The sequence below is a fragment of the Lissotriton vulgaris genome, chromosome 2_1 (genome assembly GCF_964263255.1).
Source record: "Lissotriton vulgaris chromosome 2_1, aLisVul1.2, whole genome shotgun sequence".
Lineage (NCBI taxonomy): Eukaryota > Metazoa > Chordata > Amphibia > Caudata > Salamandridae > Lissotriton > Lissotriton vulgaris.
Genome location: NC_141687.1, coordinates 1,515,804,143 through 1,515,823,137, shown reverse-complemented (window position 1 = coordinate 1,515,823,137; position 18,995 = coordinate 1,515,804,143). Strand labels below are relative to the sequence as shown.

General features: G+C 44.1%; 1 protein-coding gene across 1 annotated transcript in view; it reads right to left on the bottom strand.

Moving 5' to 3' along the window:
• ANKK1 (ankyrin repeat and kinase domain containing 1) overlaps nt 1-18,995 on the bottom strand; it is a 262,862-nt gene that overhangs the window by 144,829 nt on the left and 99,038 nt on the right. Inside the window, exon 2 of the mRNA XM_086957376.1 lies at nt 16,865-17,159. Coding sequence (XP_086813502.1) covers nt 16,865-17,159 — 295 coding nt within the window. The remainder of the gene's footprint in view (nt 1-16,864; nt 17,160-18,995) is intronic.

Sequence of the window (18,995 nt, the reverse complement as noted above, 5' to 3'; positions counted from 1 at the left end):
CTCTATTAGTTAATGAACAGCAGAGGTCTGTGTGTAACCAGAGAGCCAAACATTTAAATCTTGGTTGGTGCAGTAAAGAATAGTGACGTGTATTTTTAGTGCTGTAAGGTCACATTCTTTGAGAGAAAGCACTGTGAACACGTGAGTCATTATTTTAAACTTGATTTACACACAGTATAAGATAAACTGCTAGAAAATGTGCAAAACTGTTTAAGATAAAATGGTGCTGCCAAAATATAGATTTCAGTAATACCCAGACGGTACGTGATGTAATTTTTTTACATGTCCTTGTCCTTTCAACACCTCACATGGGAGTAAGCGCTATATAAATACAATTACGATTTGAAGCACGCACTTCACAGCTCAGTTGTTAACTTTTTGCACTACTACTCAAAAGAGTATATCATTGTAATCATAAAGCTTCAAGTGATTCAATCAATGAAAGCCAGTACCAGCTCCCAAGCATCCTTTGCATTTGCGCATTACCCTTTACATTTGCAGATTTAACTTGTTGCACACATTTGCATTTCATTCAGGCACCCTGACAGGAAGGCTTGCTTAGCTGCCTGCCCAGCTTCTGTTTCACAGCACAGGAGACTCACTGAATGACACCTCAGCTAAAGCATTTGAATTATCGGAATTAACCATCCCGGGATGGTTGTCTTTTTACAAAAAGTAAGGGGGCACAGTTTTTCATTAATCAAAAAGGTATGGTCACATATTGGCACTTCAATCCCGCCCACTTCAATCTCTGGATCTTGGCAGGAAACACCTCATTCGGAGGCCCGGATATGAGGGCCTTCGGATGGGAAACATTCAACCACATGACACATGAGAGCGCACTATTAATTGATACATTGGACCGAGTCTGGAGTCACCACGCCTCTTTAATTTGCCTGCAAACTTTCACGGGCCACAGTGGTGCATGAATGACTTGATGACGTAGTTATGTTTACAAACAGGATTGACTATACTAGCTCCAAACATAGCACAAGCTGTGTAAGAGTATGAGTTGGTGAAATGGAGCCTGAGGAGGCACCGTCCACTAGGTGACCAGCTAGTCAACGTACTCAGAGTTGTTGCACCGGATGTTAAAGAGTGACTGCTGAGGGGTCTGCTGCCCTTTTGGTTCTTCAACACACACAGCTTGAAACATTCCTAAGCAGTACCGCATCCACACATGAGATAGATGGGGCCCAGATTTACTTCTGCTTTTGCACAGATGCAACGTGACGCATTCCTATATAATTTCCAGCGTAGAAGGTATCATGAGCTGGATAAGTACTTTATTCTCAGTGCAAAAAGAGGCCTATGTCAGGGGTTGTTATTTAGGCCTATGAGCACACAAAGCCCAATCTATCAACATAGCCAGACCAATGTGTGTGTCTAAAACTAATGTCTCCTTGAAACACGCGTTGACAAAGAGAATTTTTTTTATTTCTTAAAAACTCACACATTTTGTGTGTGCTGTAGTGCACAGACCACATCCAATGTGCAGGATCCTTTTGATTTTGTCTACACACTAGAACATTTAATTGAAGGGTATGCATCCAGTATAAATCCTAGGCAAATAATGCGTATACTCAGAAGCCAATGTTTAAGTGTTTTTCACCGATATAGAGCACTATGTATAATGTTGTTTCTCTCTACAGCCTACAGTTTCTGACTGCTTGCTGACTCAGAAATCCTTCACCCACTATACTCCTAAACACTGCATACAAAATTGACATTGACAGACTTCCACTTCGTTCCTCTTCTTTCTTCAGAGTGACCCTTTTCTTGTCTTCCATCCTCAGCATAGCCTCTATTTCTGACAATAGCCTCCTGACAATCTCATGCATGTCTGCCTCAATCCTTCATATCTGCAATTGGCTAATACATAATTTCATAGATTCTAAAATCGCCTGATTTCTGCTAGCCTATCTATCACACCAACTATTCACATGAATCCACATAGTTCCACTAATGATTCCACCTATCTGGTATGAATATAGCACAAAGTAAATGTAGTAAATGTGTGCAGTTTTTCTTGATAGCACATTGCTAATCATAATATCTACTGGGTTAACCACTAACCTTGGGATCTGGAGTAGCATGCTACTCGCTGTAAAGTGCTTCAATGCCTCGCGAGGGGTAGTTAGCCCTATATAGGTCCAATTACAAGACAGCAAATTCCACTCTTCACCATGGCATGAGGTTCTGGGTCATACAAAAGTCAGCCGAATTAGTGTGCCAGCACAGAGGATGACAGCAGCAGGAGGAAATTTGCCACTGTGTCTTTGGATGAAACTATAGGAGCTGATTGGGACGTTTAATAACATCCCATTCGCCTGATGCCATGGAGTCTGCGGTACTACAAAGAAACATCCATGTACATGTACATAGAAACTACATTTTAACATAACATGCTTGTCAGGTGAGCCAACGGAATTCACACAAGATATTTTGATGATGCATAGAATATTTCCAGATGCAGATCTGTTGCACTTAGCTGGGCTGTACTCGGGTCACAAGCAGGGGTTTACAACTTACAGACCAGTTCCTAGAGACCAGGGTGTATGTACTAAAATGTTATGTCGGTGCTGGCATGGGGCCACACAATACAAATCTGCTGGAAAATGGCCCTCTCTGAAGGACCACACCAAATTTTTTGCTTTCCTCATCCTCTTTTTGCTGAACTCTTTGTGCTGACTAAGTATGGGCGAATTTGGCGGATTTGCGGTCCACGAGTTCACGCGAAATGGCAAAAAAATCCGCCAGTTCGCAGATTTTCCAGCAAACTCACAGATTTTTTTGCCATTTTGTGACACGTGTGTCTGTAACTTTGCCACCGCGCCAAAAGGTGCAGAGGTCCCTCGAGTGAGCTATCCATCATAGTGAGGAAAGGGCGGGAAGACGTTGCATACCCTAGTGTGTGTGTGGCGGGACAAAACAGGCGGCGCTTCTATGCGAGTTCACATGCCTCTTGTTTATAAGGGGTCAGAGACCGATTAGAGCAGCAGATGAGGAGAAAGCAGCCTCCTGGTCACAGGAAGTACAGGGGGATTGCGCCCGAGAAACTCGTGGATGCAAAGACCTCCATCAAGGATTACATCTAATTGTAGGCGGTAGATATGGGGAGGAAGCAAACCTGCCTAGCCTGGACCGTGCTCGCTAGTTGTTTGGGCGCCGAGGTCCCTCGAGTGAGCTGTCCATCATAGTGAGGAAAGGGCGGGAAAATGTTGCATACCCTAGTGTGTGTGTGGCGGGGCCAAATGGGTGGGGCTTCCATGCGAGTTCACATGCCTCTTGTAAGGGTCAGAGACCGATCAGAGCAGCAGATGAGAAGGAAGCAGCCTCCTGGTCACAGGGAGTACACGGGGATTGCGCTCGAGAAACTCGTGGATGCAAAGACCTCCATCAAGGATTACATCTAATTGTAGGAGGTAGATATGGGGAGGAAGCACACCTGCCTATGCTCGACCGTGCTCACTAGTTGTTTGGGCTGATTACAATGCGTTACTGAATTTGAGCTTCAACTTGGGCACCTGCTTTATTTATATCTGTAAGTGCTTCCTGTTGAGGTTTAATTTTTGTGACAGGAGCATCGTGCCAGAATGTATGCATATATTTATCCACGAAGATCCCACCCTCTACTGCAAAAAAATGAACAAAAAAACAAATATCCGCCCGCGAGCGGATTTGCGGATTATCGTCAATTTCACGCGGATCGCGAAATTGCAGAAGAACCACAAAATCCGCAAAAGGAATGGATTTTGCACCCACACTTAGTGCTGATCTTGGGACCCAAAGCTCTTTTCCACTGCTATCCAGTGCTGAAGTGCATGTGCTTCTCCCCGAAACATGGGGACATTTCTGTACACCAGATTAACATATTTAACTTACTAGTAAGTCCCTTGTAAAGTGGTATAACATATACTCAGGGCCTGTAATCAAATACTAATAGTGGGCCTGCAGCATTGGTTTTGCCACCAACATTAGTTGCCTTTCAAACCTGTCTCACGCTTGTTATGGCAGAGCCTGTGTGAGCAGTTTACTGTCACTTCAGCTTAGCTTTAAAAACTACTTGGCAAGCCATAAACCTCCCTTTTATTACATGTAAGCCACCCCTAAAGTAGGCCCTAAGTAACCTTAAGGGCAGGGTCTGATGTAAGGAAAAGGTAGGACACGTGAGCTTAATCATTACATGTTCTAGTAGTGGCAAACACCTACATTCATTTTTCACTACTGTGAGGCCTACCCCTCTCGTCGGCTAGCATTGGGAATTCCTTAATACACTTTTAGCTGTAATTACTAATCAGAGAGCAGAAGCTTTTTCATGTTTCATATCTTTGTACTGGTAATGATACATTTTAAAACTGGTGAAGTTGGATTTAACATTACTGTTTTAGATATGCCACTTTTAGAAAGTGGACATTTCTGTGCACTTACTGCTCTGGGTGCCTGACAGCCTGTCTCCAACACACATCTGTGGTGAATAACAGCTACACTTTGTGCATTCCCTCTAGACAGCCACAACACAGGAAGAATAGGTATGTCTGAGTGCTAATCTACATACATCTGCATTCTGATGGCCTTGCCTGGGCAGGATGGAAGGAAGGGGCTAACACTTCCCTTGAATAGGCAGTGGCCTGTTCCCACACAAAGGACTGAGTACACCCCACAGATAGCCTGACAGACAGGACTGGGTAAAAAAGAAACTTGATCACTTCAGAGAGCTGTTTGAAGTCACCAACACATAAAAGGCAATTTGGGGTATAAGTACTGGGCCTCTGACCCCCTTAAAATAAACAGTACTGGACTTGTAACTGAAGCTCTTCCAGAAGAACTGCTGTGCTGCTTAAAGGACTCAACCGGACCACTGACCTGGAAGGCCTGCTTTTCTGTTTGTTGCCCTGCTGATCTCTAACTCTTCTGAAGGAGAGCTGGACTCTGCTTTCCCTCCAAGTGATCTCCAAGGGCATGCTGGCTTGCCTCCTGTTTTCTGAAGTCTCAGGGACACTAAAGAATGTCTGCACTTCTACTGGGGCGGCTGGACTCTGCCTTCTGTGAGTCCGGAGGTGCCCTCTCCAAGTTCTAGGTCTCAGAAGTGAGTTCTGTAGCTGTTTTGCAACAAAACAGATGCATCGTCACCTTCGCACCAATCGGAAGCGACGTATCACCCTTTGATGCAGAAGTTCTTCGACAACAGGGGATTTACAGCCTACGCAGGCCAATGACAATGCTCTGCAAGACTTGATAACAATGCATTGCCTTCACGTCAGCGAAACTCGACAACGCTGCAACACGACAGAGTGAAAAAGATCGACGCATCCTGCCCTCGGCATCAACACTTTGCTCCATGTAAGGTACTTTCTTAGCCAGTCCTGCGGTGGTCCTGTAGCCAGCCTGCCTTCCATTGCGTCGGTCTGAGCTTTGGATTTGCACTGGTCCCTCGCGACCTCAAGTAACCTTATGACCAATTGTGACATCTAAGCACTGTCTTTGCCTTTAATCTCACAAATTCTTATCTTCACTTCTACTGATTGGATGCTTGTTGTTTTGGTCTTGATCTACTCAGATAAATATTCTCCATATTCCTAAACCTGTTTTGAGTTTTTTTATGATGTATTCATTGTGTTAGTGTGTGTGTGTGTTGCACAAATGCTTTACACATTGCCTGTATAGGTTACAGCTGTGGCCGCTGCAGGTAAGAGCGGTGTGGTGGTGGGGCCGGGTAGGGGGGGATTTCGAGAATCAACCACGGGGGAAATTAAATAAATAATTTGTTTTCCCTTGTGGTCGTTTCTCGAAAAACCCCCACCAACCCCCCTCACCCCAATGCTCTTACCTGCAGCGGCTGATGGATTAGCCTGACAGCTCTGTGCCAAGTTACAAAAGGGTGAGAACATGCTATCTTTTGGTGTGTCTAGGTGCATGTCCCAGCCAACCAGGAAACCATTTCTAACAAAAACTTACTGACTACTTCCCATACATTACAAAAGGCAGCGATGACAAAAGTGTGATCCCTGCAAGGTTACCCACTTAAACCTTAGTAAATACAGCCCACATTTAAGATTAGGCACGAAAAACTGTGAGGAAGAGCTCTGAGGTTTTGAGTTGCCACGGTACACCAGCATTGCTGTCTGAATATAAAAGATAGGGGTGTTCTACCAGTGGGTTGGTCACTCTGAGAGATGGCCTGTCACAGCTCACCTTGGCTGCATTGGAGATCACAGCAAATTGATTTATAAGACAAATGCAGTCTTTGTGCAAGGGTGTCCATGGGAGTACCAAGATGGCCAGATTCATGCAAGATTCTCAGGATAACCACTAGGTACATGATTTCAATTTAGAGTTATTGTCTGTAATTTGCATCTTATTAACATACAATGAAAATCTGCCATGGAACACGATCTGAACGTACGCTGGGCACCCTGACCTACGTGTCACACTCAAAAGCAAGAGTGCCTAAGCTGATGTTGGGCAACACTTTCTTTATCGACCAAGGACGTTCATAAAACAGGTTGTAAAAAAACTAAGCCCTGCAGCGTTTTGTAGAAGCCTTGCCCAGTTCTGACGCAGATATGCAAATCTCTGACGTTGGAAGCTGCATTCCATCCATGCCCAGCGGCTGCTGCTTCAGGAACTTAAAAACTAGTAACTGACAGTTCTGATTTTTAAATACCACTGTAAGCGCCATAACAGGCAAGATGGCAGTCGAATTAAGCATCATGGCGACGTATAATGCGACCCGCAGGTCTTTGGCTGGAATCCTGGCAAAGCAAACTTAGTCTTCCACCCTTCCAAAATCCCTCAAATGACTGTAATTAAATACGGTCACTTTAACATTTAGACAGGGCAAAAACTGCCGTATTATCGCGACATAAAACTAACTATTACTATTTCAATGTGAGTTACAGAAACACACAGCTTCTCTGACACTTTTGCTTCTGAGTGAGTAGACGCCCCATATTGTTTTATCTATGTTTTCCCTGAGATCGCCCATTTAGCAGAGAAATATTTAATATGGTCGTACACCACATCCAGATAATCAGATGTACAGCACTGAAGTTGGCTTGGAAATGCTTGTGTTCTCATTTTGGTTTATTTCACGGTGCCCACCCCGCTTTGATGCCGCATATTCTTTAAATCTAAATGCAGGTGCCCACCCCGCTTATGTGTCACTTTATGCGGGTGCCCACCCTGCTTTTATATATTTAATTAGAGGGAGCCTACCCCTCATTTCCGCCAACAGAGACGTAGCCCATGGCCGCCGCAAATATGGCGGCAAGCCGGAAGTCAGGCATAGCGCCTGGGATGTGGGCGGGACCGGAAGTGAGGCAATAGTGCTGTGGAAGAGTAGGGGCTACCGTGTTGAGGAGGGAGCCCTATGTATACCAAGAAGCTAGGCGAGAGCCTACCCCGCTCTGGCAAACACCCAAGAGTCGCTGGAACCCGGGGAAAGCTGGATTGCCTGCATAAAGGAGGACGGTGGCCGACCCCGCCTCCACGAGTCCCCGAGGAGAGGGGACTCTCCTGAGAAGAGCCGGCGAGGTAGAGGAGTGCCCGATCCCAGCCCCGGTGAGTGGGGCTGAGGCCTTTTATTTCTTTTTGTTGTTGTAGGTGCTCACGTGGCACCAAGGCAGTGGTTGAGTATCTTGAGCGGCCCTGCCTGCCAGAGAGCCACTCCAAAGATGGGCATGAATGTTTTAGAGCCCCGTGTGGATCCACAGAGAGGGGCATATTTTACAGAGCCTTGGTGGCTCCAACCTGGGGCAAGTTACTTGAAAGGTCCCATTGGGGCCAGAGGGCATTGTAGGGCCAGGGCCCTTTTCATGACTCACAGCTGCGCCGCAACAGCGCGGGCAGCTGCAACAGTGGCAAATTGTTCCAGATGGCACTATGGAGCCAGGCCCCATTTGAATATTCCCAGCTGCCCAGCAAGTAGTGGGCAGCTGCACCATTTAGGCTATTTCTTCAGGGGCATGTTGAGTTAGGAGAGACAAGCACTCCTTTGCCCCTGACATTTACAACTGTGCAGCGCTTAGTGCCAGCTGCAACGTTTAGGCCTGCGCAGAGTGCGGACCCTTGATTTTCCCTGCATAGGCAACTGCCCTGACTTTTGGACCTAGGGCATTTGAGCCCCTTAGAGATGGCCAGTTGGCCAGGGGGACTATTAGGTTTGTAGGGCACCAGGCCCTAATGTGATTATGTGGTGCTAGGAAATGTGATTCCTTTATGGTGATTTACGCACCCTGTTTTATAACTCTGAATGCGGTTTTTATGATTATGAGGTTGTTTTGCATGTTATGGTTTATGCTAGTGAGATTATGTTCCACTGTGATTTATGTCCCTAATGTAAGTTATGCTTAGGAGGTTAGGGTCTAATGTGTTTAGACTTATGAGAAGATTGCATAATGTGGTTATGCTGGTTAGGGTCGCGCAGAATGTAATTTGCGCCTGATGTGATACTGTGCATAATGTAGTTTATGTTACAGGCTGATGCTAAGTATAGTGATTACCAGTGGTTACTATTTGTACGTTTATGATCTGTTTTACTTTTACTAAATTCGCTTTGTGATGGTTCTGGAGAGCATGTCCTACTGGCCTGTCTGTAATTTCTCACTGTATGTTTTCCAGGACTTCGCTGAGAACATAAGCATGGGTTTGCAAATTGGAATTGAAATATTTGAACAGCCTAAGGCCTTTGCTTCCTGAGGTGTGGTTTGTAGATATTTTTACATTTTCAATGTGTGAATCAAATGCAGTATTGCTGCTGTCCTTTTGAAAATGTATTTCCTGAATCCTCTAAAACAAAGTAACACACTGACACACAGCTCCGCCCGCCTGCGAGCTTTGATCTCAAAGTGCATAAAAAAAGTATGGGAACTGTGATGCTGCATGTAATGGGCGCATGGGTAGTGAGTGTGGTGGCAGGATCAAAGTTGTGGCTAAAAAAAAACATTCTGTACATTTTCTCAATCTTTCACTGTAAAGTAGCTACATATAACATGAAGCTTAAATCAAAAATACATTAAAAAATATATTACTCAGTGGGAAATACACTATAGTACATTATGAAACCTCTATTAGTTAATGAACAGCAGAGGTCTGTGTGTAACCAGAGAGCCACACATTTAAATCTTGGTTGGTGCAGTAAAGAATAGTGACGTGTAATTTTAGAGCTGTGAGGTCACATCCTTTGAGAGAAAGCACTGTGAACAAGTGAGTCATTATTTTAAACTTGATTTACACACAGTATAAGATAAACTGCTAGAAAATGTGCAAAAATGTTTAAGATAAAATGGTGCTGCCAAAATATAGATTTCAGTAATACCCAGACGGTACGTGATGCAATTTATTTACATGTCCTTGTCCCTTAAACACCTCATATGGGGTAGTAAGCGCTATATAAATACAATTACGATTTGAAGCACGCACTTCACAGCTCAGTTGCTAACTTTTTGCACTACTATCAAAAAGAGTATATCATTGTAATCATAAAGCTTCAAGTGATTCAATCAATGAAAGCCAGTACCAGCTCCAAGCATCCTTTGCATTTGTGCATTACCCTTTACATTTGCAGATTTAACTTGTTGCACACATTTGCATTTCATTCAGGCACCCTGACTGGAAGGCTTGCTTAGCTGCCTGCCCAGCTTCTGTTTCACAGCACAGGAGACTCACTGAATGACACCTCAGCTGAAGCATTTGAATTATCGGAATTAACCATCACGGGATGATTGTCTTTTTACAAAAAGTAAGGGGGCACAGTTTTTCATTCATCAAAAAAGTATGGTCACATATTACCACTCCAATCCCGCCTACTTCAATCTCTGGATCTTAGCAGGAAACACCTCGTTCGGAGGCCCGGATATGAGGGCCTTCGGATGGGAAACATTCAACCACATAACACATGAGAGCGCACTATTAATTGATAGCGTGGACCGAGTCTGGAGTCACCACGCCTCTTTAATTTGCCTGCAAAGTTACACGGGCCACAGTGGTGCATGAATGACTTGATGACGTAGTTATGTTTACAAACAGGATTGACTATACTAGCTCCAAACATAGCACAAGCTGTGTAAGAGTATGAGTTGGTGAAATGGAGCCTGAGGAGGCACCCTCCACTAGGTGACCAGCTAGTCAACGTACTCAGAGTTGTTGCACCGGATGGTAAGGAGTGACTGCTGGGGGGTCTGCTGCCCTTTTGGTTCTTCAACACACACAGCTTGAAACATTCCTAAGCAGTACCGCATCCACACATGAGATAGATGGGGCCCAGATTTACTTCTGCCTTTGCACAGTTGCAAAGTGACGCATTCCTATTTCATTTCCAGCGTAGAAGGTATCATGAGCTGGATAAGTACTTTGGGGCATATTACCAAGCATGAGCGAAAAATATCGCCCAGCTTGGTTAGCGGCCAAAATTACATCGCCGAGCAGCACCGATTTATATCGCTTAGGAGCCTTGATATTCTCAAGGTTTATATCCTAAGCGATAAAAATCGGCCGAAATGTATGAATATCGCTGTAAAGTCCGCGATATTCATGCATTATCGAGCAAATGCTCTTAGCCATGTTATCCACCTACCATTGGATAAAATGGCTAAGAACTGCTCAGGGGCAGGTGTTAGCTTTTGGAGATATTCACGCTTAGCGCGAATATCTTCAAAAGTTGGTAATAGGAGATAGCGATGTTAGCGACAGTTTCCAGTCGCTAACATCTTGGCACGCCCACTTTGCATGTCATTAGTGATAAATATCACTGACATGCAAAGCGGTGCCCAAGATGGTCGCTATCTCCTACTAGCTATCGCTAACTGGTCTTAGCGACAGCTAGGTAATAGGAAGATATAATTATCTCCGCTTTCTTGGCTTTTAAAGCCAAAAAAGCGGAGATAAACCCCCTTGATAATATACCCTTTTATTCTCAGTGCAAAAAGTGCCCTATGACAGGGGTTTTTATTTGGGCCTATGAGCACACAAAGCCCAATGTATCAAAATAGCCAGACCAGTGTGTGTGTATAAAACTAATGCCTCCTTGAAACACGCATTGACAAAGAGAATTTTTTTTATTTCTCAAAAACTCACACATTTTATGTGTGCTGGAGTGCAGAAACCCCATCCACTGTGCAGGATCCTTTTGATTTTGTCTACACACTAGAACATTTAATTGAAGGGTATGCATCCAGTATAAATCCTGGGCAAATAATGCGTATACTCAGAGTTTCATGTTTAAGCGTTTTGCACTGATATAGCGCACTATGTATGACTTCCACTTCGTTCCTCTTCTTTCTTCAGAGTGACCCTTTTCTTGTCTTCCATCCTCTGCATAGCCTCTATTTCTGACAATAGCCTCCTGACAATCTCATGCATGTCTGCCTCAATCCTTCATATCTGCAATTGGCTAATACATAATTTTATAGATTCTAAAATCGCCTAATTTCTGCTAGCTTATCTATCTCACCAACTATTCACATGAACCCACATGGTCCCACTAATGATCCCACCAATCTGGTATTAATATAGCACAAAGTAAATGTAGTAAATGTGTGCAGTTTTTCTTGATAGCACATTGCTAATCACAATATCCACTGGGTTAACCACTAACCTTGGGAGCAGGAGTAGCATGCTACTCGCTGTAAAGTGCTTCAATGCCTCGTGAGGGGTAGTTAGCCCTAAATAAGTCCAACAGCAAATTCACCTCTTCACCATGGCGTGAGGTTCTGGGTCATACAAAAGTCAGCCGAATTAGAGTGCCAGCACAGAGGATGACAGCAGCTGGAGGACAATTTTCGGAGATATGGCTGTGTGTTTTTCAGCTCATGCAATTCAGCACATTTGGTTGCTGCACTACATAACGTGGAAAATCTGTAAATCTGCCACTGTGTCTTTCGATGAAACTATAAGAGCTGATTGGGACGTTTAATAACATCCCATTCTCCTGATGCCATGGAGTCTGCGGTACTACAAAAAAGATCCATGTACATAGAAACTACATTTCAACATAACATGCTTGTCAGGTGAGCCAATGGAATGCACACAACATATTTTGTTGATGCATAGTATATTTCTAGATGCAGATCTGTTGCACTTAGCTGGGCTGTACTCGGGTCACAAGCAGGGGTTTACAACTTATAGACCAGTTCCTAGAGACCAGGGTGTATGTACTAAAATGTTATGTGGGTGCTGGCATGGGGCAACACAATACAAATCTGCTGGAAAATGGCCCTCTCTGAAGGACCACGCCAAACTTTTTGCTTTCCTCATCCTCTTTTTGCTGAACTCTTTGTGCTGACCCTGGGACCCGAGCACTTTACCACTGCTATCCAGTGCTGAAGTGCATGTGCTACTCCCCTAAACATGGGGACATTCCTGTATACCTGATTAACATATTTGATTTACTAGTAAGTCCCTTGTAAAGTGGTATAACATGTACTAAAGGTCTGTAATGAAATGCTACTAGTGGGCCTGCAGCATTGGTTTTGCCACAAACATTAGTAGCCTTTCAAACCTGTCTCACGCTTGCCATGGCAGAGCCTGTGTGAGCAGTTTACTGTCACTTCAGCTTAGCTTTCAAAACTACTTGGCAAGCCATAAACCTCCCTTTTATTACATGTAAGCCACCCCTAAAGTAGGCCCTAAGTAACATTAAGGGCAGGGTCTGATGTAAGGAAAAGGTAGGACATGTGAGGTTAATCATTACATGTTCTAGTAGTGGCAAACACCTACATATTTTTCACTACTGTGAGGCCTACCCCTCTCATGGGCTAGCATTGGGAATTCCTTAATACACTTTTAGCTGTAATTACTGATCAGAGAGCAGTAGCTTTTTCATGTTTCATATCTTTGGACTGGTAATGATACATTTTATCACTGCTGAAGTTGGATTTAACATTACTGTTTTAGAAATGCCACTTTTAGAAAGTGGACATTTCTATGCACTTACTGCTCTGGGTGCCTGACAGCCTGTCTCCAATACACGCCAGTGGTGAATAACAGCTACACTTTGTGCATTCCCTCTAGACCGCCACAACACAAGAAGAATAGGTATGTCTGAGTGCTCATCTACATACATCTGCATTCTGATGGCCTTGCCTGGGCAGGATGGAAGGCAGGGGCTAACACTTCACTTGAATAGGCAGAGGCCTGTTCCCACACAAAGGACTGACTACACCCCACAGATAGCCTGGCAAGCAGGACTGGGTAAAAAAGAAACTTGATCACGTCAGGGAGCTGCTTTGAAGTCACCCACACATAAAAGGCAATTTGGGGTATACGTACTGGGCCTCTGACCCCCTTAAAATAGACAGTACTGGAATTGTAACTGAAACTCTTCCAGAAGAACTGCTGTGCTGCTTAAAGGACTCAACTGGACCACTGATCTGGAAAGCCTGCTTTTCTGTTTGTTGGCCTGCTGATCTCTAACTCTGCTGAAGGAGATCTGGACTCTGCTTTCCCTCCAAGTCATCTCCAAGGGCATGCTGGGTTGCCTCCTGTTTTCTGAAGTCTCAGGGACACTAAAGAATGTCTGCACTTCTACTGGGGTTGCTGGACTCTGCCTTCTGTGAGTCCTAAGGTGCCCTCTCCAAGTTCTAGGTCTCAGAAGTGAGTTCTGTAGCTGTTTTGCAACAAAACAGATGCATCGTCACCTTTGTACCAATCGGAACCGACGCATCACCCTTTGATGCAGAGGCTCTTCGACATTAGGGGTTTTACAGCCTACGCAGGCCAATGACAATGCTCTGCAAGACTTGACAACAATGCATTGCCTTCACCTCAGCGAAACTCAACGACAACGCTGCGGCACAACAGTGTGAAAAAGACCGACGCATCCTGTCCTCAGTATCAACTCTTTGTTCCATCTAAGGTACTTTCTCAGCCAGCCCTGCGGTGGTCCTATAGCCAGCCTGCCTTCCATTGCAGTCGGTCTGAACTTTGGATTTGCACTGGTCCCTCGCAACCTCAAGTAACCTTATGACCACTTGTGACATCTAAGCACTGTCTTTGCGTTTAATCTCACAAATTCTTATCTTCACTTCTACTGATTGGATGCTTGTTGTTTTGGTCTTGATCTACTCAGATAAATATTCTCCATATTCCTAAACCTGTTTTGAGTTTTTTTATGATGTATTCATTGTGTTACTGTGTGTGTGTGTGTTGCACAAATGCTTTACACATTGCCTCTATAGGTTACAGCTGTGGCCGCTGCAGGTAAGAGTGGTGTGGTGGTGGGGCCGGGTAGGGGGGGATTTCGAGAGACAACCACGGGGGAAATTAAATAAATAATTTGTTTTCCCTCGTGGTCGTCTCTCGAAAAACCCCCACAACCCCCCTAACCCCACTGCTCTTACCTGCAGCGGCTGATGGATTAGCCTGACACTCTGTGCCAAGTTACAAAATGGTGAGAACAGCCACGTACACCAGCATTGCTGTCTGAATATGAAAGATAGGGGTGTTCTACCAGTGGGTTGGCCACTCTGAGAGGTGGCCTGTCACAGCTCTCTTTGGCTGCATTGGAGATCACAGCAAATTAATTTATAAGACAAATGCAGTCTTTGTGCAAGGGCGTCCACGGGAGTACCAAGATGGCCAGATTCATTCAAGATTCTCAGGATAACCACTAGGTACATGATTTCAATTTAGAGTTATTGTCTATAATTTGCATATTATTAACATACAATGAAAACCTGCCATGGAACACGATCTGAACGTACGCTGGGCACCCTGACCTACGTGTCACACTCAAAAGCAAGAGTGCCTAAGCTGATGTTGGACAGCATTTTCTTTATCGACCAAGGACGTTCATAAAACAGGTTGTGAAAAAACTAAGTCCTGCAGTGTTTTTTAGAAGCCACGCCCCGTTCTGACACAGGCATGCAAATCTCTGACGTGGGAAGCAACATTCCATCCATGCCCAGCGGCTGCTGCTTCAGGAACTTAAAAACTAGTAACTGACAGTTCTGATTTTTAAATGCCACTGTAAGCGCCATAACAGGCAAGATGGCAGTCCAATTAAGCATCATGGCGACGTATAATGCGACCCGCAGATCATGGGCCGGAATCCTGGCAAAGCAAACGTAGTCTTCCACCCTTCCAAAATCACTCAATTGACTGGAATTAAATGCGGTCACTTTAACATTTAGACAGGGCAAAAACTGTCCTATTATCGAGACATAAAACTAACTATTACTATATCAATGTGAGTTACAGAAAGACACAGCTTCTCTGACACTTTTGCTTCTGAGTGAGTAGGCGCCCCATATTGTTTTATCTATGTTTGCCCTGAGATCGCCCATTTAGCAGAGAAATATTTAATATGGTGGTACACAACATCCAGATAATCAGATGTACAGAACTGAAGTAGGCTTGGAAATGCTCGTGTTCTCTTAGTTTTTGTACTGTATGTAGTCTGTACGTTCTGAATTTCTAAGAATTTCTAAATGGGCTTCGAATAGTACATACAGTGAACGAACGAAATGCCCTAAGTGCGCGTTAGCTGCAGCAGATTTGGTGCACATGTTGTATACCTGTCCCAAGATATCAGACTTTTGGACATCTTTTGAGAACATTATGACACTGAAATTAGGGGGTTCATTCTCCTTAGATTCAGCGCTAGTTTTGTTAGACACTAATACTGGGAACACTCTACAAAGATCCCTAATTACTATTACGGTGTCGTGCGCCAAACTCACAATTGCGTGTGCCTGGATCTCTCCTAACTCTCCCCACATATTGGAATGGTGGTCACTGCTTAACGAAATTTATAGTATGGAACTGGCTCTGGCTAGGCTCAGGGGTACTAAGTCACTAGCTAAATTTGATAAGATTTGGGGGTCTTTCCTACTTTAGGTGAAAGTTTTTTATTTTTTAGATAGCTGCTAATTTATGTTGTATACTAGCAACGATACATGTATTTATTTTGCTCACAGAACTAGTTCAAAGATCTAATGTTTATTCTGTATTTGTTTAGACTACTTTTTCTTGAATTTATATTTTCTCATGCTGCTTGTTCTGCTTTGTTTGTATACTTTTGTGACCTCTGTGTTGCTAATAAAAAAAAAGTTTAAAAAAAAAAAAAGGAAATGCTCGTGTTCTCATTTTGGTTTATTCTCATAATCCGTATAGATTAAGACTAATAGGTTTTTGAGAGCATATGCTCGTTACAAAGTATAAATTAAGCAATCCCGTCATGACCCTTACTAACAGGATAATTAAACATTCAAAACGAGAACCTCTGTAGAAAACGAGCAAGATATTTGAAACATTAAAAAAATAATCCTTTCAAACTTTCAGTTATCTCTTTTAAACGCACAGAAACTCTATTTTAAACAGGCTGGCTGTTACCACGGAGGTATTAAACCTAGGATTAAAAGAGTGACCAATTCTAGGCTAGATTCTAAGATTAACCACTAAACAAGTACATTAGGCCCTCTTCGATTCCTGGTGCATACATTTAATCTTTTCAGGATATGGTGAAACTATGACGTGGTCACACCTAGTCCTCATATGAGTTTCCATTTTCTTCACTCACTCACAAAAGTAGGATAAGAAAATACAAATCAGGAGTGTCCAACATAAGACCAGGAGTCTTGGATCCATTCTATAAAACGAGGACATGCACATAAAATAGGTTTACCTATAACTAGTCCTGTAACTGGCAGAGTCAGTGATATTCTGAAGCTCCGAAATGGCTTTTGCCCTCCTCGACCTTTGTTGGACAGTGCTGGTAAGTTCACAGAGTGCAAATTGGGATGGAGGGTTGGATGACTACTGGCTTAGTGGGAACTCAGTACATATAGAGATTGCCTGTAGAAACAAGGTATACATTCAAGAAAAGATTTGTGGTTGATGTGGAAGAACTACTGCGTTCTCTGACCTTTACGTGCATGTGGTTGTCCAGCAGGATGTTTCCAGGTTTCAGATCCATGTGCAGGAGGGGCGGATTCATGCTGTGAAGGAAATTCATGCCTAGGGCTGTCTCGTTGATAATGCGGAACTTCAGCTGCCAGCTCATGATGTGAGTGGGAAGTAAAGACTCCAGGGATCCGTTCTCCATGTACTCCATCACGATGCCCAGGGGGCTCTCACAAATTCCGTAGATGGACACGATGTACTGGAATTTGATCTTCTCCATCTTGCTGGCTTCCTCGATCAGGCTGTTGATTCCACAGCTGCAAAGCATGAAAGGTGGTTAGGACAGGAAGCTGCAAAGTATGATTGACAGGTAGGACATGAAGCTGTAAAGTATAAAGGGTGGCTAACACAGGAAGTGACAAAGCATGAAATGGGGTTAGGATAGGAAGCTGCAAAGCATGAATGGTGGTTAGGATAGGAAGCTGCAAAGTATGATTGACAGGTAGGACATGAAGCTGTAAAGTATAAAGGGTGGCTAATACAGGAAGTGGCAAAGCATGAAAAAGGGTTAAGATAGGAAGCTGCAAAGCATGAATGGTGGTTAGGATAGGAAGCTGCAAAGTATGAATTGTGGCTAAGACAGGAAGCTGCAGAACATGAATGACAGATGGGACAGTAAGCGACAAAATATGAATGACGGTCGGCATAGGAGGCTGCAAAACCTGATTGTCAGTACAGTCAGGACAGTAAGCTGCTAAGTATGAATGGTGGCTAAGACAGGAAGTGGCAAAGCATGAAAGGTGGTTAGGACAGGAAGCTGCAAAGCATGATTGACAGGTAGGACATGAAGCTGTAAAGTATAAAGGGTGGCTAACACAGGAAGTGTCAAAGCATGAAAGGGGGTTAGGATAGGAAGCTGCAAAGCATGAATGGTGGTTAGGATAGGAAGCTGCAAAGTATGATTGACAGGAAGGACATGAAGCTGTAAAGTATAAAGAGTGGCTAATACAGGAAGTGGCAAAGCATGAAAGGGGGTTAAGATAGGAAGCTGCAAAGCATGAATGGTGGTTAGGATAGGAAGCTGCAAAGTATGAATTGTGGCTAAGACAGGAAGCTGCAGAACATGAATGACAGATGGGACAGTAAACGACAAAATATGAATGACGGTCGGCATAGGAGGCTGCAAAACCTGATTGTCAGTACAGTCAGGACAGTAAGCTGCTAAGTATGAATGGTGGCTAAGACAGGAAGTGGCAAAGCATGAATGGTGGTTAGGATAGAAGCTGCAAAGCATGATTGACAGGTGGGACAGGAAGCTGCAAAGTATAAATGACGGTTAGCATAGGAGGCTGCAAAGCATGATTGACAGGTTGGGCAGGAAGCTGCAAAGTATGAATGGTGGCTAAGACAGGAAGCTGCAGAACATGATTGGCAGGTAGGACAGGAAGGGGCAAAGCATGAATGATGGCTAGGACAGGAAGCTGCAGTGCATGATTGCCAGTTAGGACAGGAAGCTGCAAAGCAATAATGGTGATTGGAGCACGGAAGCTGAAAACTATGACTGGCAGTTAGAACAAGAAGCTGCCACGCATGGCTGGCTGTTTGTTAGGACAGGCAGTGCTGCTGCATCCAAAGGTATGAATACGTGATGGACAAAGAGAGAAAACCAGGAAAGTGAGGGCTAGAATGGTTGAAATAATCGCAGGCAATGGCATTTATTTACCCTCATTTGCAGCAGGAGAATCAATATATCAAAAGAAAAAAGTGCAATGAATTGAATAGAGGGGACAAAAAGCCATCAGATACAGAAGTTCCAGGCACAGACATGGCACTATATTGTGCTTTGAAAGGAAATATATAAGTGCAGGTACTCACTATTTAGGGTACCTATTAGCTCCCGAAAAGTGTAGGTACTCTCCCTTTAAATGTATTGCAGCAGTGCTGACAAGTGCAGATACTCCCTTTCCCAAATTAACCCCTTCCCTGCAGCGCAATTTTTTGCAGCGCTGCAGGGATTTATTTAGGGGGGTAACCCCTTGCATGCTCAGGACGGCCCCCGGCCATCCTACGTCACGCTGGGGGTGTGCGCAGGATGGCTGGGGGCCATCTGAACTCCGCCCACTAATTAATTCTCCAGCACAGGCGCGAAATTC